The sequence below is a fragment of the Drosophila eugracilis genome, unplaced genomic scaffold (genome assembly GCF_018153835.1).
Source record: "Drosophila eugracilis isolate 14026-0451.02 unplaced genomic scaffold, ASM1815383v1 contig_367, whole genome shotgun sequence".
Lineage (NCBI taxonomy): Eukaryota > Metazoa > Arthropoda > Insecta > Diptera > Drosophilidae > Drosophila > Drosophila eugracilis.
In genome coordinates this window covers 1492329-1515512 of record NW_024573224.1, presented here as the reverse complement: position 1 = coordinate 1515512, position 23184 = coordinate 1492329, and the positions used below count along the sequence as shown (strand labels likewise).

Genomic DNA, 23184 nt, shown 5'->3' with positions numbered 1-23184 from the left:
TAAAAGTTCGGTGGCTCTGTTATATGCACTCTGTAAATCTGCAAAAGAGCGAAAGCTAACCGCAAAAGGCATTGCCAGTATCGAAAAAGCTTAACTTTAAGCTTCGACTACCCCACGATCAACCAACTTGGCATAGGCCTTTTGAGAGCTTTTGCTCGACTTGAGTGAGTTATGCCCTGGGGAAACCTTCCCCTGTTTAATATTCATAAACTTTGTTTGAATTTTTATTTATTTATTTATATTTTATTTTGACACTATAATTGCGTTTGCTTTGGTAATTTTGATTTTACAACAATTTTCATAAATTTATTCAAGTGTTTTCCGCTCAACACTCTGCGAGCAAGTCAACTCTTACTCCAACTTAAGAATTAATTAAATTTCTGTTTTAGATTCGGGTATACCGTTTATTTGAAGCTTAAAAAAATCTCTTACTTATGACAAATACATAACAAAGCTGTTTCGATCTTAGCGGGTAAGTACAGTAGGCAACAAAAATTGATGTAAAAATATAATAAAATTATGCAAAAATAAAATACAAAATCAAAAAAAATGAGCAAATAACAACTTGGGTAGGTAAGTACAACAAGTAATTCAACAGGTTTGCATTTTCTAATTTGATTGATTTTTATCATTTGTTTTTGTTTTTGTTTTTTTTTACTACATATACATACACAAACGCACACATATCCATATACACATAATTGTATACATTGTTAAATGCATTATATTGGAAATTGATTTTATTTTTTGTTCATATATATATATATATATATATTCTTTGATTTCTCCAAAAAACAATAAAACTCCTTGTATGCTCACAAACAGACATACGAATATATACAAATCCATAATTGACCGATTACTTAGAGGCTGCTGATCTTTCTTTTTCTTTTTTTGTATATACGTTTTTTTGGGGGTTAGACTAAGGATTAATTGACTACAATTACTAGAGATTACAATTTGTCGCTTAAATCTGCCATTCTCATTTCCCTGGAAGATTTAGCTGCTGTGGCTAATTGATCTCGTATTTTGGAAAACATTTATTAATAGACAACAAGAAGACGACGACGACGACGACGAGATTATGCATACGTTGAGATATTGACAAGACATATTGACAACATTATAATTTGTGTTTTTCCTTGATTTGTAATTGTGTGAACTTTTGATTCGTTTTGTAGTTAAATAACCAATACACTTACTGTAGCGCTTGGTAATCGGTTTAATTTACTGGGTAGTTTCAAAAATTTGTATTTAATAAACTTTGCCTAGGGAGGTGCCAATTGTTTAAGTCAATTTAGAAAATAAACAGAGTAAAATTGATTATTAATAACGATTGCAATCTTTCAAAGCACTAAGAAAAGAGTTAAGTATATCAATAAACTAAATATATAAACTCCCATTGCAAATCCTCCCTAAGATTGGGTCAAGTTTATTACCTTCGATGGGAACCGAAGAACTTAAGCTACTTCGAGTGTTTTCTGGTTGTGTTTTGTGTATTTTGTTTGTTTGTGTGTTTTCAGTACTTAGACTATGACATAAGCTACAAGCCATTGTTGTTAGTTAATTGTTAAGATACATACTCACTACGTGCTAAGCAAACAAGGTCCTGCCTGACATGTGACATTCTCTAGCGAATTGGCATTACTCTTGGACATTTATCATATCGGATAGTTACCATAAATTTAAGGTGGCTTCAGGCGGTGGATATGTCGAGGGGAGGGCGCGTGGCAGGTTTATGGGGTTAAGTGGGGGCACAAAAAAGACAGCATCTGCATTGGCTACGCTGACTTCTAATCGTTATACTTTGGACCAGCCAAAATACTTTGTTCCTTGCGGGCTGAGCAGTGGTTCGGAGTGGCATTAGCGGTCATTACACCTGCTTGGCGGCACTGGTATTGGCGGTATTGGTGCCACCTTGGTTTTCAACCTTCGAACGCACTGCGGTCTCAGGCAGGAAGAGTACTACAAAGCCACCAAAGATACTCCAGGCGGTCAGTAGGGTCATCAAAAGGTGGCCCTCGATTTTGTTCTGGAAGATATATTAGTTTTAAGGATTAAAGGTTATCCTTCAGGAGTTATCTCTTAACTTACCAACAGCGACAGATAAGGTGTAAGGATCAAGGCCAACCCAGCTGCCACATTGCAGGCACCCACGCCCACATTGCGTATGGGCGTGGGATAGAGTTCCGCCGTATATACCGGCATTATGGTATTGCCCGCACTAATGGTGAACTTGCCCATCATCAGGAATGTGATCTTTAGCCAAAGGAGATCCGCATGCCCCTCGGTGATCGCCGCACAGCAGCAGGCGACGCCGGCACAGATCAAAGTGGCGCAGAAGAGCCATTTCTTGCCCACCTTGGTAATGATGTACATGGCCACGGCGATGGCGGGTATTTCGACTAGGCCAGCTAGCGCCTGTGGAAAAAGATGGACACCAAATGGGGGAATGAGAGGACGAGCAGGGCAAGTGAACAAGATGTCAACTGTCGGCGGGGCGCATTAAATCAAAGCGGCATCAAAGGTGCGCCCGTCGTTGTCAAAATAAATTATGCAATAAATTAGCTAAAAATCTAGTTGGTATGTCCATTGTAGAACGCTGGACAGTGGTGAGCAGTTAGCTCGAAAAAATACAAGAAAAATGTATCACTTTAATATTAACAACTAAATATATTATATAATATATTTAAGAATATTTTAAACATTTCAAAAAACATTCTAAAGAAATAATATTAATAGGTCACCTATATTAACAATTGCTTTAAAAATACCTGCACGTCAATCTTTTAACATGTCAATTTCCATTTTAAAATCTTTACCGTCCCACTTATTCCATTAGCTTTCTCGTGGCAAATAGAAAAACCAAACAAACATGGAGATCAGACAACATTAAGCGCTTTAGCTTTTTAAAACAATCAAATCCCGAACAAATGCCAAACATGTTTAGCATTTGGTGAATTGGGCATTCAAGGCCCGCCAGCACTGTGCTCAACATTCTGTTGGCCAACTGCCAGGTGGTTGGAGATGGCTAAGATGGCTGCGAGTGGCGCTGTGACCGCGGGAGGATTTATCTACTATATAGTGAATGAATAAGAGGTGGGTTGTGTGGAAGTGTGTAGGGGGCAGTAACATCATAATTCGATTGCAAACACATTTTCACACTGTCCAGCGGTCGAAGAACACTTGACATCGAACAGACAATCTTCAGTCATCGGCTGATGGAATTGCTGACAAATCCAATTAGGCGGCCATCAGCCTCAACGAATATTTTGTGGGCCACTTGACACTGGCTAAATGCTTGATTGATCCTATATGTTGACAAGATTTCGGATAAAGTTTTCGATGCCGTCGCCGATGATTTGCCTAAGTGGATTTCCCCTGCACAGCCCACGCTGCGTATACTTAATTCCCAGAAAAATCCAACTTACCGAATTCAAGTAAACATTGCCGCCAAAGGAGCTCATGTTGAGTATAATGCCATAGTAGACCAGATTCATGGTGAACCAGATGCAAAAGAAGCAAATGGAGATGCGTCGCAGGTAGCTGGAGCGGAACAGGTAGGTAACATCCTGCGTACTGCTCTCCTGCGTTGGCGGCGTCAACTGATAATCAGCGGGCAGCTGGCGACCATTGAACTTGGCGGCCGCCTCGATAATGCGACGAACTTCATCAATTCGACCTTTGACCAGCAGCCAGCGAGGCGATTCCGGCACCACAAACCTACCGAAAAAAAGAACAGATTTAAAAGAAATCAAAGGAAATTTAGTATAGCGTAGGAAACATGTGCCACGGCAATTATGCCACTCTGTTTATAGTGGGGGGAACACCCACGCGTTGTTTTGCTATTTATTCACAAGTCTATGATCTATATACACACATGTGTTTTTCTGCGATATTTTATGCTGTTTGTTTACCTGCCATATCGATCAAAGTCTTACCAGAGGAAACATAGGAAGATCCCCGGAATTCCGATGGACAGCTGCAGGCGTTGGTAGTCCTGAGTGAGATAGGCCAGGCCCGAGATGATCATATAAGAAATTGGCAGTGGAAACAGGTTGTACATCCCGGCGATGGTTCTCCACTTGCCATCCACATACTCGATGGCCAGAATCAGGCCGGAGTAGGTGACTGATACAGATACTAAGCCAAGCAGAGCGCGAAGTGTCAGATAAAGCTCAAAGGAGCTACAGATGTAGAGCCAGAGACCTGTTAGGGATATATAAATAAAGTTTTCTAATAAGACTTGCTGGTAATTTAGGAAATTATTTACGAAGTATTCTAAGATAAATAGAAATTGACATCCCACTTCATATATTACGTATACGTCTAGTTGTACTATATAATATCAACATAAACCAGAAGCCCCAATGAAAGTTAGTGCCATAATTAGCTCAAAAGTCAATTTACACACTTTAAGGCATTTGCCTAGTAATCCCCAAAAGCCTCGCAATCAAAAGCAAAGTCCGTACACGTGTCCACCCTCGATGGCAGTTCCTCATTAGTAATGTCCTTTCGAATGCAAATTTCAATTATACATTGTGAGAGATTTAATCAACAAGGACAACAAGGCTGGCAAGAGCCTGGCAGCCACAACTGCAGCTCGAGTGCCCAACCGACTACGACCACCTGACAGCCCGACCCCACAAAACCCGCAGAGAGCCACTCGATGTGCTCGTGTTGACCCCTCGACATGGCCAAGTTCACAGTCACCAGAGGAGGACATCGTCAGGGCCAATGTCGGTGTGACTTCCGCATGTGCAGGGGTCTCTATACATGTGCTGGTCGCTTGTGTATATATCTGTGGAATGGCCTTTATGCTTCGAAAGAGACACTCACCGAATATGGTCTGCAGCACGGCCGATATGAAGAGCATTGTCTTGCGCCCGAACTTGTCCGATAAATAGCCGGAGATAATACCACCTGTTGCCACGCCCAGCAGAAAGAACATCTCGGCCACGTTCTTTAGGTGCTCTTTCTCGCATACCAGATCCCACTGAGACGTCCAGGTGTTCCCCACATTGTCGTTTGTCTCATACTCCCATTTCTCGCATGCCACCATCTTTCTATCCCCATCAGGTGGTTTCTAAAAAGGTTGAGATTTATATAAGAATATTAAACTTAGATTTCAAAAGTTTAATGGTCTTACCGTCCAGTCTGATGGCAGCATACTTTCATTGCTCACTTGACTCCAGTCGATGCCATCCCATCGCTGGCAGTTGTCGACGGAGCCGCTTAGATTCCTCCAAGTGGCCACTGGCATTTGCTGGAATTGCGCCGGACGCTGGCACCAAAAGTCCTTATTGGCCGCCTGATAGATGGACGAGGATATGTGGAAGGTGTTTGGCACCTGGAAGAGCGACAGCAGCACTGTCATCAGTAGCTGCCACTTGCCATAGTGACCCATCAGGTCACCGATCACGTCGGTCTCATCTTCATCGTCCGCTGGATCCAGTCCGCTGACCGCCGCCGCCGCTGCCGGCGACTGGGGCGTCGTTGCCTGCTGTTTGGGCGGGATGGTGGGGCTGGTGGTGTGGGTTGCGGTGGTGGGGGACGGTTTGCCGGAGTCGTGCATGATGCACAAAGGAACTGAAAGAAATGGTAAAGTGAAAATGAAAGTCAAACCAATTCTAAAGTTGAAATGATTAGCATTAAGGAATATTTGTAATAAAATATGAAAAAGTTTTGGCATTTCTTTAATAAATATAAGAAATCAAAGCTACGTTACTACAATGTGGTGATTTTTGAGTTAGAATTCATATTATCACCTTAATAAAGTTATAAAAATTTAAAGAGTAAGTCCTTTATGTTCCCCAATCCCCTTCCAATTACAGCTTCAAATGCTTAGAACTTCATCAAACGAAGATAAATAAATGTGAAAGATGCAGATTGACCAGTTTTTGGCCAAAGGGAACATGCAAATAATTGACTTGGTAGATGCCAAAAGCAACGGATTCGGCGGGGAGGGGAATTAATTTTATTGCCCGTGTCAGGAGCACACAAAGGAGCAATTAGTTAAGTGGTCAGTGACTGGCCATAAAACAACCCGGAGTCGGAGAGGCCAAAGCCTCTCAGAAACAGTCTAACAGTTTGAATGCAGTCAAGTCAAGCGGCTCTATTTCATTTATTAGGACAAACCCCCGCAACTTCTCCCCTAAGGATACCGATGGGCAATGTCCAAGTCCGGTCATTGGTCAACCTGCGTTCGATGGAATTCAATCACGTTGGAGGCGATTAACTACAGCAGCCGGAGACCGGCAAAAGTTGCTGCTGAGCATCGAACCGAGCTGGCTCTACAAAGTAAAAGAATAATAGCCAAGATTTAATGTAATTGCGTCGGGGTGAGGCGAAGGAGGAGAAGGTTACTCCTGCCATGTTCGTGTCCTTTGCTCAGTTTGCTAGTTGAACTTTCTCCCCCATCTCTACTCCCATTCCCTATTCCTTTCGCATCCTTTCTCCGGTTTGCTCTGTTTGCGTTTTCTTTTGTGGCCACTGGCCAGCGGGGCTTTTGTAGCGCATTGGCTTTGTCTGGGATTTGGCTCGGAATGGGTCCATATACAAGATATGGCCAAGTTGAGCCCGCGGCCAAAGTGGCCGAAGGTATCAATGCCCAAAAGTAGGCAGCAGACTTGCGAACTTTTCGACTTTAGTTGGCCGACTTAAATGTTTAATTCTTTTCAGTTGATTTAGGCCAAATTAAACGATTTACCACACGCACAAAACGGATTCCATGGGATCAGTATTTAGTGCAAGCGAAGAAGATTTGGGGTGTATTTAATCAGCTCAGAGTATACGTTTTAGCCATTAAACGAGTAAGTTCTTAAACAAGCTTAGTTGGCTGATGGTAATAGCTTATTCATATACAAATATCTCTAAACTGAGAAAGCTGAGTATGAAAAACAGTACATAAACTATATAAAAATTATGTAACAAATATAAAACAAGTAGGCTTTAGCTCAAATTATACTATAATTACTATCCAAATTAAATTTATATTCACAAATGACTTTAAACTTTACACAAATGCAGCAATAAAGTTTCATACCCTGTTCATAGTTGCTATATCAAGTTTCTCTATTCAAATGACTTGTCAACAGTGGGGATATCTCTGCGTCTGTGTGTGTGTGTGTGTCCCATGAATCAAGTACTCGCACATATCAATCAACGGAGCTAACATTTATGGCACAATTCCCGGGAGCCGTTAGTTAAATTTGCATATGCCCAAGCGTCGGGTGGTGGTGTCCAAACCCCCGGAAGAGATATTCCGTTTAGGTGGGGATTTAGCATATGTGGCCAGTGGCCACCACACCGCACCACTGTGGCAGCAGCAGTGGCAGCGACAGCAGCAGCAGCAGCAGAAGCTGCGGCTGTGGCAGTGGTAGTGGCAGTAAAATTCACGCCATACGCCGCACGTGATAAGCAGTTGAGCGCACATTTTCACGCACTTGTAAACAGGAATAAGCGAAGCGTGTCCGCGAAAAGCCGCGGGCTGGAGAGACCACCAACTCCGCCCTAAACCCCTCCGCTCAGAAATCCCTTCCCTTACTATCCTATTGCCTGGCAGGATAATTAATTATCAATTTTATAGGCAACCCACCCAACCAGTCACCGTTTATATGGCAAAAATGGGGGGCCTACTGGAATTGCAGTTGGGCTTAGGTTTTGGCCAGCGGAGTTACTGGGCAACTGCTGTCGCAGATGCAACTGCCACTGCCACTGGTGTCCGCCGAAGGTCGCAACGTCGCTATGTCGTGTGTGGGCACAACGGCTCAATTTCAATGCTATAAACTACGTCGTCGCCGTTTACCTTCAACTCGCGGCGCACATGGCGTATGTGCAATATCATGGCAAGCTGAAAATAACGCTAATTGCATTCAGCAGCTGTTGTCGCCCTGGTCACACCCCAGTTGCCCATTCCTGTCCCCCAATTCCTGCCCGTGGTCTGGCTGGCATTTGCTGGTATGACAAATCGACAGGTTCCTGCTTTCGAGATTAAATTAAATTAATTTAATAAACTAATTGGAAGCTGTCGAAGATGGATTACTTGTACGTTTTTGCCTCTGCACAAGCGTTAATTGAAAATAATTAGTAAATAAATCAGATGATTTATTTAGCTTAATCAGATTAGTAGAAACGTAAGGTATATAAGCTTAGTACAGGAAAATCCTGATACTAACTTATTTTACAGCAGTTAACCATTCACTTTTAAGTAGTAATAAACTTTAAAATTGATTAACTTAATATTTTAATGTGCACATTAATATTTAATTGGTTTTGGATTTACATTCCAGCCACGGATGAATGTTCTACTCAATCAAATGGCAATCTAGCCGACAGTTATCCATAAAAAGCAGAAACTGGTCACTGACGCAATACCACAATCAATCTAGTTCGATCTAGAGTCTTGTTTTGTATGCATATGAGGAGCTTATTGTACTACCAAAGATAGTACTTTATAGACAGTTTCACACCCCCATGCAAATCAAACTGCAATGGCCCATGTCCAATTGGTAATTACGTTTACACTTTGCAGCCATAAATAACAAATTATAATGCCATGCACGTTCATAAAAATGCATGCTTATACCGCCCTCTCCCCCTTCAATATCCACATAGATATCTAATGGCTCCCTGTTTAACAGTTTCCCAGGGAGATGTAAGAGGCGGATGCGTCTGGGTGCGATCTCTTGACACGCTCTACCAGCGCCGGGGCGCCTCAATTGAACACGATCCACACAAGCTCCTCTAATAATGATTTGTTTCAATTGAAAAGTCAATGCCGCAGCTCCTCTCTCCCTCTCTCTCTCTCTCGCTATCTATCCCACTGGCCATTAATAATTTGCTTAGCTTCCATTCGTGGTTTGGTTAATTAAAAATAGCAAACGAAAAAAAATGTAACCCGGCGCTAAAGACAATTGACAAAGGGTAAAAAACGGAGAGTGCGAGGCTTTCTTGTTACTGTTGTATTTGCATAAATATGCGAGAAATTGCTCCCGCTGGTCATAAAATATTAATGAATAACTAATTTAATTAACAAAGAGTGTGGGTGAACGGAGTTTCCCTCACATTTATGGCATTTTGTTTTTTCACAACCCTATTTCAAATTTACGATCTGTAGAGGAATTTCTATAGATAGATCTTAAAAGCTGTCGGAGTCATACAAAACAATATTTAAATGATAGAAAATCTCATTAAATGCAGACTAAATTAGGGTATAGCTTTTTAATAAACTTATGTTAGCAAAAAATGTAGTTTATAACTTTTATTATAATGCTCTGAAATCCAGCTATTTAAAAAACAATTATTTCTTTATTTAAGCCTATATTTCTCTCTTATCTAACAACTCTTTTTTCCTTAATGATTTAGCTGAATTATTCAGCGAGACAATGACAAATTCTAGCGGGGTTTCCCCCAGGCAATTACTAAATAATCAGAAATGGGAAAGAATCTCATAAGCGTCATAATCACAAAAGCCGAAATGTGCTAAATATTTTTAATACAAAGGCAAGCGTTTAGCTCTGGGGAGCCAAGAGATGGTCTGCCTTTGGATGGGGGACAGGACAGGACAGGAGAGGCAGACAAATTGCCGCTGTAATTAGCCGTCATGCATATAAAAGTGCATTCACTTTCATGCCATGATAGCAAAAAAATAGAGAGAACTAAGGTGGGTGGTGGGGCGTTGGCAATGGATGATGATGATGATGATAATGATGACGCCTGCATCTGCATTTGTGCAAGTATGGCTCGGTGACGTTGCCAGCTAATTTGCACATTTATAGGATTTGATTTGTTTATTATGCATTCGCATAAGTGGAATGGGAGAGGGGGGAGATTGAGGAGGGTGATGAAGTATATGGGCGTTCGGCTTGGTACACAGAGTGCTGCCAAGTGGGTAATAGTAATCTTCAGACACTTGCACGCAGCAACGAGCTGCGCTTCCGTTCCGCCGACAAGTGCCCTCAGTGCGGATGAGCGATGACGATGTCGGCTGGCTGATGGCAGTTGGAACGGGTGAACGGGTATCGGGATTAGAGACGACATCCCACCGGATGACAGCCCGTCATCGTATATGTAGCATTGGCCAGCCTCACTTCATCACTTGTCAGACTAATTGCAGCTGTGTGACAGCCGCTTTTCGGATAAGTAACAGTAGTACGCCACGAGGCGTATGCGCAATGTCTAGCGAAATGCATTTAATTTTGCTACTGAATGCCCGCAGCTATTGTAAATAATGGCAATTCGAATTTGATTTTCACCAACGCAACGCACTATTCTCATTGTAAACAATACGAATATAACTTTCCATATCAGCGATTTGCGCACGAACGTGCTTGAATCGAGCGATAATTGTTCGATCTTTCGTTGAGGGAAATTTACGAGTTCACGCCTTGCCATTAACCGAATTGATTTTGGCACTGGATAAACAAAATGCGAAAAACGAATCCATAAACAGCACGGATCCGATCCAGCCAGAAAACTAATGCGACTAATTGCGAGCTAAATCAGCCAGTAAACGACCTGAATTTGTTCTCAATTCTACTCCCTCAAACCTTGTGTTTTACGACTATTTCCCGGAGAAAAACAAATGCAAAGAAAATATACGAATCGTACGGTCGATAGGCTTGTGTTCTCAGTCCAAAGAAAACTTTGACCGTCATTAAAAGCCAAATTTCAGGCATCATAAATTTCGGGAAAAACATGCCGGGAAAACTATTCATACAGTTTAAATATTTTGAAACATCTAAGAAATCAATATTTGTATACAATATACAAATATTAAAAATTGCATCATATCAGGAGTTAGCCACCAAATAAAGTTCAAAATACTAAAAGAAATGAAAAAGCTATATAAATTCTATACCTAACATATTTTCGATGAAGTGACTCTCAAACTAATGAGCAATAAAAATAACATGAAAAATTCGTAACAAATGAAGACAAGGCAACAAAAAAAGAAAAAGAGCAATTGTCAGCGATTTTCATATCAATACGAGAACACATTTGCAAGTTTATAAGCCCGGCCAAAGCCACAAAAACCCCTCCGAACACATTTGATTGCCACAAATTGGCGGCAGCTTGACAATTTTGTATGATCCGATACCCTAAAATGGCAAATTTTCACAAATTTTCAAATGCCAAAATCATTACAATGAAGTGGGTTTTTCTCCCCCTCCACACACACGCACAAGGATCAAATCAATTCGATTCAATTTAAAAGGTATTTTAAAGTTTTTATGAGGTGGGCGTGGGCCCCGCCTCTCGTTCAGCACATGTGTGCCTGTGTTTGTTGATATATTATGCAAATTTTAGCTACCTTCGGTTGAATGCCACCTCCTCACTCATCCCTTCTTACACTTTTCATCTCAAAACCGTTCATCTGCGGATATCTTTTATTTAGCAAGAATTACGAAATCCAGGATAAAAAGGAAGGGCATTTCGAAGGGAAGGAGGGAGGCAGGGTAAGGTAGAAACATTGCAATATGGCAATTCCGTTTCGTCCTCGTTCACATTTGAAGGGTCTTTACTGGCATCCTTCCGCTTGCCGCCTATCGTGCAACTGCTGCTAGGATGACGTCCTGCCTCTGTCCGGTTCAGTTCAGTTTTGGTTCGGTTCAGTTGAGTCTGGCAGTGGCTGCATTTTGCTGTAAACAAAGTCAGAGAGATGCACAGGATACAGCCGGACGACTCACAGCCGGAATCGGGTCCAGTGTTGTAGTGCAATACAAAAGAATATAGGTCATCAGCCATGGGCGAAATTGCGCTAACAAAAGGTATATGGGTACTCCATTTTAATTTAAGATACCATCTATCAAATATGTTAAATTCGGATGAAACTAGTTTGGTTATAAGTAAATATGTAGGAAGACAAAATGGGGTTATAAATAAATTGGATAAACAGAAATCTTATACGAGTATTTCTGAGAAATATCTCAAGTACTATAATATTTAAGCACTGTCAATCAAAAAGAATTTGTACCCAAAGGGTATTTTCAATTTTGTTAGCCAGTCCCTCTCTTTTTTATGGAATCATATTTGGTTTCTGTTTAGCTACACTCTTAATGTAAATCTGTATGGATGTCTAAGTGAGTGCCTGGCGCTGATCCATTGTTGTCAACATGAATTCGCAAATCTATTTCCATTTCGACTTGTCGGTTGTTGATGATGGGTGATGGGCTATGGTTGCTCCCTTCAACATGCCCCTCGGCTCGTGTCCTGTTAATCGAATAGCAAATCGTTTGGCAATTTCAAATTTTGCCAGCTAAGCAGGAGGAAAAACCTTCGCTTGTACCCCGCCCAATTCTATTCTATTGTGGGGAGTAGCGCGCCTTTTTGATTAGAATTTCCATTTCAAAGTGCGCACTGATTTGCTACTTTTATGCGCTTCCAATCAGTGGCAAGTCGAGAGTCAAAGCATCCGCCATTAGCATAACCTTACGGCAAAAAGTGGGTGGGGCAGGCGCCAGGTGATTGCCAGCTATGTTTGTTTGAACCCCCCAAACCCCCTTTTGACCTCCGGCCCTGGAAATCATTTGCCTGCATTGTCAGGATTCCCATGCCCATTCGAATATGCTTATGAGCTACTCAATATGTTCAATATGCTGGGTTATGACGAGTCTTGGGGTTCAGCCATGTGGAGTTTTCAATTTCATTTCCATGAGCTCTTCTGGCTGCTTAGACTTTTCGCCTTGAGTTAATCTTAATTCCTCAGTGGAATATGAATGTACTTTGAGTTGGAATTTAATCTGTATTTGTTTGCTTATCCAAGACGTTTCTTATGTACCTTCAGCTTACTTTATTAATAGACATTTTTAGTAAATTTAAGATCAAATTTAATTCTGAATAAAACTTAAAGCTTATTTGACATTAAGGTATATGTGAATTGGAATTTTTCTTATAAGATTTAATTTATCTGAATTTATCTGTAAATTAAAACCATTTCTTCGATATCAATATATGGAAAATAAAGCAGAAAACTTATTACAGACATAAATCATAATCATAAATAACAAAGCACTTTAAAGATGATAAAAATCGATTTTGTATATTGCAAAAGGATTTTAATAAAATATAAATGATAATATAACTCCGAGTTTATGGATAGTTTCCCTGAGTGCAAAATTGCACTCTTAACCAATTTAAGCATTCCACTTTATTAAAACATAAAAAATATAGACCATTCTTTGATATTGGTGGAAGGAAGGCTATAGGAAGGCGACTTTTAAAGACCATTTACGTTTATGTCATTTATGGTTACAATTTACAGGAAAATCCTCGAAGCAAATTTGGATGCTTGGAGTGGGACTAGCGGAGGGCCTAAAGCTGGCTTCAACAATCTGTCAGGATAAAGTCATTGTCGTTGTCATTGTTGTTATCCTCATTGTTGTTATCCTGCTGCTACTGCTGCTGCTTGTTGTAGCTGTTGTTGTTGCAAGAGCCAAACAAATAGACTCGGGCAGCGAAAAAAAAAAACCAACACACATACAGAGAGAGAAAAAGGCGCACAAATAAACAAACAAAGGAGAGCAAAGCAAACGTCGCTGGCGGCACGTCCGCGAGCAAGGATGCCAGGACTCTTGCCGCACACAGTGGCACATATACATATATATATATTCACACATTCCTTCCCCCCCATCGAGTTCATTTGTGTCCTGCCGCGTTGTCATCGTCGCCAGGCAGCCTGTGTGCGTAATGAGCTTACCTTATGGATAGACAAAACAAGTTGTTTCTGCTGCTGCTGCTGCTGGTGTTGCCGCTGGTGTTACTGCTACTGCTGTGGCAGACTCAGGCGCAGCCAATCCTGCAGCACGCGTCCTGCTGCACAATTGGCAGGGCTGATGGCGACTTCCTAGCCCGTTTCCTGTTGCTGGAGCTTTTTGTTGTTTTGCTGGTGTGTCTGTCTTGGCGCGGAAATCCGTCGCACGTTTCTCGTTTGTTTTTCCTCGGTTTTCTTTTCTTTTCTGTTTTTTATTTTATTTTATTTTTTATTTAAATTTTTTTTACGTTTGGAACAAAATTTACAGCTAGAAGCGCACTAAACGGAAACTGACACATAAAATGCTGTCTGATTTTACGAGCGTCTCTACGGCTGTCTCTACGGAATATATACGATACGCTTTCCCTTAACGGCATTCGACACGTGGTCAGGTGAGGGTGCACATAATTTACTTATTTTCGTTGCATTTCCCGGATTGCTCATACGCAGAGTAGTACGTAGCAGGGAAATGGAATCGCGCGCGCGAATCAACAGCAATTTTGCAATTTGGACAACGGTAAATAAGAGCCAGAGCAGCAGCGGCAGCCCTCTAGTAAATAATAACGTCAAATAAAAATAATAATAATAATAATAATACGCTGATATTATGAAATATCAAGCGGTTCTGTGTGGGCCGCTGCCCGCTCGCATTATTTATGGGTTGTCCAAACATTGTCTGGCGGAACATTGTCTTCGGGCGGACTGAAGAGTCCCAGCGTCTATATATTAGCACACATCTCATCGGAACTCGGAATATCTATATATGTATATTCATATATAACATCTTTGTTGCCACTCGCATTTGTTGCTGTTGTTTTAGTTATTTAATTTTATACTATGCACACTCACGCACCCACACCTCGGATCGCGGGATCTACGAATCTACGAAACTTAAAATCTTGGACCTCGTACCGCACTCGTACCGCTTGTCTTTGGCTGCTACAACAACAAGAACGCTTCCTGCTCTTGATTCGCACTATTTCCTAGGCGCTGATGCTGAAAATGCGATTGCCACTGGCGACGTTCAATTGGCGGCTGTTGCGGCGTTCAAGTTCATCACACAACGACTGACCAAGAGCAACTGAGCGCTCGTCTCCAAAGCGAAGAACTTTTATAACCTTCTCCCTATTAGCCGCCTGCCCTGCTCCTCTCCTTTCTCTACCGCCCCCTAAGCTTGTGACTGCGACGCCAGCAGAACCGATGCTCGGATGCTGCCAGCTTTGGACCATTCTTTGCCAGCCGACGTCGTCGTCGTCTTTACCGTCGTGTATGTTGTTGCTTCTGCCGCTGCACCTGATGCGCGTTCTCTTTCGCCCGCTCTTGGTGCTCTCTTAAGTTGATGGAGCACTCTCTTTAGCTTTCGATTCGCGTGGCGCGCAAAACTGTTGCTGTTGTTATTTAATCGCCGGCATCGCTTCACTCGGCATTAACTGGGATACACTGTCCACCGAAGGGGAGTCCCCGGAATATCAATGCTCTTAAGCTTAGTATTAAATATTTTATTCGATTCTCTTTTTAAAAAGTCGTTATAATAAAGTTAAATCAGACAACTTAAATCTATCTTGAGGTGCTAAACTTACAAATCACTTTGTCTCTATACACGCGTAATTGTCTATATTAAACCATATCTTTTAGTAGTATATAGTTTTTTTAATGTTATGAAAAAATGTAATAGTAAGGTGTTTCTAGGCTCTGATATTGTTAACACCGATTTATAAACCTTACAGGATACACAGCCCCAAAAACTTAAGTAAGTGTATTCAAAGTTCGATCAAAACAAAAGCCTTCAATGCCTCCTCCTCTTGCATTGCCGTCTGAGGTGTAATGATATAAATCAATTGATCAAATGGGTATGACTATAGCTACATATCTCGGCTGTGTCAACTGCAGTTGCAGCTACATCCGAGCAGCGACAAGTGGAGATCGGTGGGAAATCGACGGAGCGTGCCGAAAGATCGCTCGACACTCGGCGATCAGCGGGTGTTTGGGCCTAATGTATCTATCTGTCGGCGGTCGAGAACAATTTGCCTGATAGATCACATCAAATATAATTCTGACAATTTGTTGACACTTTTGTGCTGTCTCTCTCTCTGCTGTGTGAGCCTTTTGTTTTGTTTTTCATATTTATTTTGGGGTGGTTAGTTGACGATGATTATTTAATGGCAATTTAGTGTGGCTCGTTGTCCATGGCGTTATGATTATATTATTGACAGAGAGATCTCCCAATCTCTCCCTCATCATCATCGTTTTTTTTTTTTCTCTCGGAAAGGCCCGAATAATTGCGGACGGAATTCGGCAACTGAGTGTGCCGGTTTATGATTGATTTATGACTGCGGGGTTCGTGGGGTCTGGGCTTGTTTATTGTTATTTTGTCTCATTACGCGAAAATTTGTTATTTATTTGCTTAGAACAAAAACGAATGAAGACAAAGTTGCGGAGGCAGCTCTTCTCTCTCTCTCTCTCATCGAAGATAACAAACAAGATTCTTTGTTCGGTAGCTAAATTGTTCCTAATTAATTGCCATACATAAATGGTGTTAATTGTGAAATCAAGCCTGAAGTCTAAATTAGTATTAGCCAAAGAGATTAGAATATCTTAGGGCCTTAAATCTTCATTAAACATTACAAGTTGCTATCAGTGGTGAGTCTTTGTTTTAAGTCAATAGCTTGATTAGGTATATGAATCATTTTAGACCAACCCAATTGACTTGCTCGTAAATCTAATCGTGATTCATTCATCCTGTTGATTTCGGAAACGCCCTCTTCGTGAAGGTAAATATTTTCAAAAAATGCGGAAATGTTCTTTAAAACAAATATAATAAATTTCTCATTGCCTCGTACAGATTGTCAATTGGGAATTTTGAGTGATTAGACTTGTTAAATTTAGAAATTTAGAAAGAATTTAGATCATTTGAAAAATGCTAACAGAGAAAACTATCTTGAATGATGATCGATTGGTTATTAATTCAGTAAAAATAAACATTTTTAGAGCTATTTCAATTAATAGTTTTTAGTTCCACATTTTTAAGGGTTCTTTTCTGAATGTAAATAACCTTGCTATAAGTAGAGCAGCTTTATAAAAGAAATTTTATTAAAAACTTTCTATTTAAAAATATCACTTATTTCGTTTTCTGCTGAAATTTTTATTCAATACATTCCCTTCCACTTATTTCCCTCTTTAACTTCCCACCCTTTTAAAAATTTTCATTCACAAAAAGCAGCAAAATTTATCGCATGCAATATTTGGCCTTGCCTGCAATAAAAAGTGCTCCCTTATCTTTTCGAATTGCTCATACAATAAACATTATTATGCCTTTTGCAGTTGTTTTTGTTTGATTCGATTGTTTTTGTAGCTGAGCAAATAAAATGCAAATTTTGCTGGGTTTATTTATAATTCAGCAACGACAGAAATAATTAGCTATTGAGTGGGAAAGCAAATGACACCGAGCTTTTATCAATGAACCAAACGAAAGGGCTTGGGTTATGGTCTATCGCTATAAGAAAAGCATTCAGGGAGGGGCTCGACTTCGTTTTAGCTGTCAATCGTATCAGTTTCAATTTCAATCTAGGGATTCGTTTTGCTTTGATTTATACTAATATTCTAATTGAATTGGCGCTACACGATTTCCATAAATTAAATGGCATAAAAATAATTCGCATTCAGGTTCGAACGCGAGGGGGAATTCGAAGCAAAGTCCGCAGTATATAGTCAGCATTAGAAACCCCTGGCCTCCCCAAAAATAAAAAATAAAAAAAAGCTCCGGCTATATTGCAACGTGCAAGTGTCACTGATTTATGGCCAAATGAGAGTGTGTTTGTGTTGTGCCAGTTAGCTTGTTTTTGACCAAGTTAACTGGTTTAATGGCCCAATGGGGAGTAGTGTTGGCAAACGGCATACTCACTTGTCCCGCTCCTGCTCCTCTGACTCCGCTCCTGTGGCGCCAGCAAAGGCAGCTCCAGTTCCATCGACGGGCTGTCATGGGTTAAGCTCGTACGTTTGGCCATCGTGTGTATCGTATTTCTTGTTTATACTTTTAATACAGCCTTTTGATTAATGATCATATACTAATTATTGAGATACGCGAAATGGCAATGCCAGTGCCGTTTTGATTTCAATTTTTATTTCTATTTATATTTCTATTTCTGTTTTTACGACTTGGCGCCGTTTTTGCCGCTCTTATCACGCTCGCTTGTTTGGCGCTTATCAACCCGGCATTGGCTGGGTTCCGCTGGAAACTGACCAGCTATGGGCACTCGGACTAGGAACTATTCACTCCGTTTGCCCCACATAAATCACGTTCCAATTAACCGAAATTGGCCAGACGTGTTGGCATTCGCTGGACATTATCCAGTATCCACTATACAGTAGTAGTTCCAAAAGCAATGGGTCAACAATGGGATCCCGATAAAAGTCGGGATGAGTGAACAGTTAGTGGCACTTTAGAGCGGGTTTATTTCTTGGCGCGACGTGTGAACTGAACGACGAACGGTGGCTAACTGAATGACTGGCTGGCTGGCCAGGCAAAAGCCCCATCGAATGAAGCGATTGGCGTCGCCTTCGGCTGCGGCAACCGAAATTTACGATTCAACGGCAACATGCCGCCACTGCAAAAGGGTATTATAGGATTTTTCATATGCTTGCATCGAAACGAAACAAAATCTGGCCAACAAGTTGGCTTTATTACCAACTGATCAGAAATTCTTTAACTAAATGTTTTCAAATTGTTTAGGGTATTGGATGAATGTCTATAGCCTAATGGAATTCACATATAGGTGTTATACGCCTATGACAAATACTGTTAGCTTAGGCGGTGTTCTCTTTGACCAATGAAGAGTATCAAACAACCTTCTTAGCTTTATGACTCCTTTAAAAGTACTTTAATTTAACATTTTTGAGGTAGAATAATAAGTGTTATTTTTATAGTTATTAAAATCAATTTCTTAATTTCCATATTAATAGAAGAGGTAAATAAAAAGTACATTATTCTAGCAACTAAAATCACTTTTTTTTACATCTATAATCAGTAAGAGTATTTATTTATCGACTGACAGGCAACATGCATTTTATTTTTTTTGCACAGCTTGTTTGTTTTGGTTTTGTTTTATAATTCACAGCAGAAAGAATACCAAGCAAGTTCGTTTATTTGGGGGTTCATTAAAATGTATTTACACGTTCATTGATTACTAGTTTTGAGCCGAAAGCTCGCATGTTTGCCCATTGAGAAGTGATGTGAAGTGCGCGGGCGACAGCTGAATGTCATCCCCGACTGAATCTGTAAACCACCTTGAACCCGGGCATTAATATTTCCCCGTCCTTTTTTTAGCCGTTTCAGTTGGTCTTAAAGATAGCAACTTGAGATGAGTTCACCGAAAGATATGCAAATTTTATAAGTTTGCCGAATTCGAGTACAGGTTGATCCACCTGAAGCCTCGTTATTTCCAAAATATTTTTCTTCAATTTTTGTATTTTGAGCGTGCATTCAATTTGTAATTTCACAGTTTATTCTCCATTACTAATGGTGTCAATATGAAATGCTTTGTTTGCTTGGTATGTTTTCTAATTCCTATTAAATCTGTATTCACAAGTGAAAAAAAAATTTTTTTATGATTATTGAAATAAAAACACTCCAATATGCGAAAATTGGTTTTCTCAGATTTTCTCCTCAAAGTCTCAGTATTATGCCTGTAACTAAGCCAATAGTGGTCCGAATATGGAGTACAATACCTCGTTGAGTTTGTTTTCTAATTCCTAGTCGAACTGCATTCACAGTTTGAAATGTAAAATTTTGCCCATTTTTTGCAAAAAATATGATGTTACCCCTTATCTAAAATGCGAAAATTGGATTTCTCAGATTTTCTCCTCGAAGTTTCACTATTTACCCATAACTAAGCCAATAATAATCCGAATATGAAATACAATACCTCGTTAAGATTGTTTTCCTATTTCTAGTCGAACTGCATTCACAGTTTGAAATGTAAAATTTTGCCCATTTTTTGCAAAAAATATGATGTTACCCCTTATCTATAATGCGAAAATTGGTTATCGTAGATTTTCTTCCAAAGTCTAAGTATTATGCCTATAACTAAGTCAATAATAGTCCGAATATGGAATGCCATACTTTGTTTAGTTTGTTTCCTAATTCCTAGTCGATCTGCATTCTCAGTTTAAAATGTCAAATTTGGACCATTTTTTGCGAAAAAAGGTGATGTTACCCCTTATCTAAAATGCGAAAATGGGATTTCTCAGATTTTCTCCTCGAAATCTCAGTATTATGCCCATAACTAAGCCAATAATAGTCCGATTATGAATTGCCATACCTCGTTGAGTTTGTTTTCTAATTCCTAGTGGAACTGCATTCACTGTTTGAAATGTAAAATTTTTACCTTTTTTTTGCAAAAATAGGTGATGTTACCCCTTATCTAAAATGCAAAAATTGGCAATCTTAGATTTTCTTTCAAATTCTCAGTATTGTGCCTATAACTAATGGTCCGAATACGGAATGCCATGCCTCGATAAACTCGAAATTAAATTCCTATTCAAACTGCATTCACAGTTTAAAACTTTTGGCCATTTTTTTACAAAAAAAGATGATGTTACCCTCATCAAAAATGAGATACTTGGTTAGACCCGAAAAATGGTCCTAATCTGAAATGTTTTTGGACCCTAAAAGCACAGGAAATCTTCCGTAGCGAAAGCTCACTCAAAAAGCAAACAAAGACAATTTTCCAACCAATTTTCCCTTTCAAGCTCTTATGAGAAGCTTTCAGTTTTCCAGCTGAAACTCACCTCAGCCGCTGGCGCTAAGGATGTTTGCTTTTCCCAGGATATTCTAGCACGGCGAATCGGAGCGCATGAAATGGCAGGGACTTAGCACGCATTAAACAACATCAAAATAAACAAACAATTTCGCAGACAATTGCTTCGAGGCAGTTTGAATCAGCCGCAGCGAATTGCGGTCGAAGGACTATGGATAAGGGGAATGAGTACCACAAGAGCATGGGGTGGGATTATCCTTGTGGAAAAGTGCTTGGTCCTTCGGTCGTGTGCCGCCACAGAGATTCACAGAATGGATTTGCTCTGGTTTGGATGCAAAGCGCTAATCGATATGTACCAGACAAGGGTACACATCCTGCGTCCTGTCAGCAACTCCAACAGGGATGGCCTGCGGTTGATGGCTGCGCTTCCAACTCCTTGACACTATCAATCTGTTTTCCTTGGTTTTTTTTTTTTTTGATTTAATTGTGAGAACCATTTGATTCAATTATGCCAACTGAATGATCTCAGATAATATTTGATTTTTGGTATAGAACAACTTATAGTATAGATTGAGATATTTTAGTTCAAAGAATAGAAAACTAGATTAGAAAAGAGCTTTGATTTAAGCGAAATCAAAGCACATATTCGCCTAATTTATTTTTAATCAACATGATTAACAAATTAAAAAAAGGTAATCTGATTTCAAAGTTCAAAGTTGGTTAGATTATTATAAGTGGAATGGTTTAATTATAATTCTATTTTTAAAATGTATATTTTCGGAAACTTTTTCAACAGATAATGAAGGTTCTTAATTAGTTTTAGAAGATAAGCAACTTTTATTAACTGATTCCCACAAAGCCTGCAACTCAAATAGCTCTACAACTGTAACCCTAACTTAAATTAGCTTGTTCCATGCAGCTTAGACCCAAAGGACCTCTCAAGTAATGCTCTTATATGCAAATCAAATGGGTTTACGATATTCATTCTATTTACTTTTTGGTTTTCCCACAGTCCGTGATTTTCACTTCCTTCGGTGCACTCGTTTGAAATGCGATAATTTAATTGTGGTGCCATGACAAGTCCAACTCACTGAGTTTAGGGTTAGGATTAGAGGGGTACGTCGAATCGGAAGGGCGGTTTTCCTGCGGCAATTGCAAAAGTTAAATTAACAATCGTGTTTACATTGGTTGGTAACAAGATTTCACTTAAGGATGTCAGCTTTGTTCGCGGCACCACATACCTATCTCCCGCTCAATCGGTTTCGACTTGAATTTTGCACAGGATTCGGGCACTAACCCTCCATCAAAACTGATTACTGTCATCAGACTCATGGTAGTTCTGGATGCGAGGGGTGTGCGAAGTGTGCGCCGACGCGTGCGACAAGCAAATTTGTCTGGTAATGAAAAGGTTTGCGCATCCGCCCTGACATATTGCCGGGGTCCTTTTGTTCTGCGGATCGGACTGCTCGGGATTTTCGCGCCTCGGGTTAGGGCACGTGACCGAGCCGCCTGGCTGGGCGGGGCATTCTCCACTTTGACGCGAGTGACGTAGCTAATTTGCGAGGAAACCAAAACATCAAATAAACATAATTCAATTTTAACAATTACCCTGTGACGGCTGGTTGACAAAGACTGTGGTTTCGAGTGGTTCCTGATCCCGTTTCTCGGTTCTGGTTAGGTTAAATGATCCGTAAAATGTAGCGACCAGCTCTATCTGCCTTGGATCTAATTGCTCTGGTTCTGATTTGTCCTCATCCCGTGGGAATCAAAGTTCAGTTGACTCAGATCAACAGGTCCTTGGACCCCTATATCGTACTCCGATTACTGGCAGACTTTGTGACCCGATGTCATTGGGATCACGTTCCTACGTACGTCTGTAAAAATTGACTTTGGAAGGGGATATGGTAGGGTTATCTGGGGTAGGGTTAGACAGGTCCCCCATCTCTGGAATATTGCTTCTTGTCCCCCCCAATCATCCAAGTGGTAGACACAAACATGGCGGCTTCCTGCTGTGCGAAATATAATGGCAGAATGTCAAAAACAGGTGAAGGAAGCACAAAGTACGTGGAGCTGTAGGTAAGTCTGAGGGGGGTAGTTGGAATGGTGGGCTGTGGTTATAGTAGACTTAAATATGTCCTACAATCATAAAGAATATTTTGTATTTTAGATTAAAGGTGATAATACATTTAAATCATTTTTAAAAATTTAATTTTTCTTGTTTTAAGAATAAAAGTATGATCATAATTTGATATAAACTTTTCAGATTCAATAATACATGGAAAGCTTTATCAAAATGGATATAACATTATATCCCTAAGCCCAAGATCAGACTTCCTAAGTACCACTAAGAAATTTTTCAAAGAAAACTCGACAAATCAATTATCATAATTAACTCCAGATCAAGATCTACGCCCAGCAATCGAAGGGCAGCCAGAGGCGAATATAACCAACGGATTTCCCACAGCATCCGTTCCATTTGCAGGGGGAAAACACCCTGTACTTGGCAAGCTCCGCCCATTGAGTAGAGGACGCACGGCTACTGGCTGCAAGGACATTTAGGGGTGGAAAAGTCCTGGCCAGAGTTGTGGCATTTCCAATTGGATCTGCGGCACTATAAAAGGCTCTCAATTCCCAGGAGATGGACTCATTAAAGTTTTTAACTTATTGGATAGCGGA

At 40.4% G+C, this 23184-nt stretch overlaps 1 protein-coding gene across 7 annotated transcripts; it reads right to left on the bottom strand.

The window, feature by feature from the left end:
- Positions 1 to 383: 383 nt before the first annotated feature.
- Positions 384 to 18105, bottom strand: LOC108116457 (organic cation transporter protein). Of its 7 annotated transcripts, none has more exons than XM_041818720.1 (8): positions 14666 to 14823; positions 13700 to 14043; positions 5150 to 5589; positions 4840 to 5086; positions 3942 to 4209; positions 3432 to 3723; positions 2095 to 2421; positions 384 to 2032 (listed from the first exon to the last, which is right to left on the bottom strand). In XM_041818720.1, the coding sequence occupies exons 3-8, from the start codon at positions 5573 to 5575 to the stop codon at positions 1874 to 1876; spliced, it is 1719 nt and encodes a 572-aa protein (XP_041674654.1). In that variant the 5' UTR covers positions 5576 to 5589; positions 13700 to 14043; positions 14666 to 14823; the 3' UTR covers positions 384 to 1873. The 7 variants fall into 7 exon arrangements, with proteins under 7 accessions (XP_041674654.1, XP_041674652.1, XP_041674655.1 ...); XM_041818718.1 differs by having other exon boundaries at positions 13700 to 14032; XM_041818721.1 differs by having other exon boundaries at positions 14677 to 14823.
- Positions 18106 to 23184: the final 5079 nt, after the last annotated feature.

What these genes read in the sequence shown, in the direction of transcription:
- LOC108116457 (XM_041818716.1), bottom strand. Translation starts at nt 17,757, where the DNA reads ATGGCCAAACGTACGAGCTTAACCCATGACAGCCCGTCGATGGAACTG. An exon ending in TGCTGCCATCAGACTGGACG is followed by an intron (nt 5,087 to 5,149) that starts GTAAGACCATTA and finishes CAACCTTTTTAG; the next exon opens with AAACCACCTGATGGGGATAG. An exon ending in CGTGCTGCAGACCATATTCG is followed by an intron (nt 4,210 to 4,839) that starts GTGAGTGTCTCT and finishes TATCCCTAACAG; the next exon opens with GTCTCTGGCTCTACATCTGT.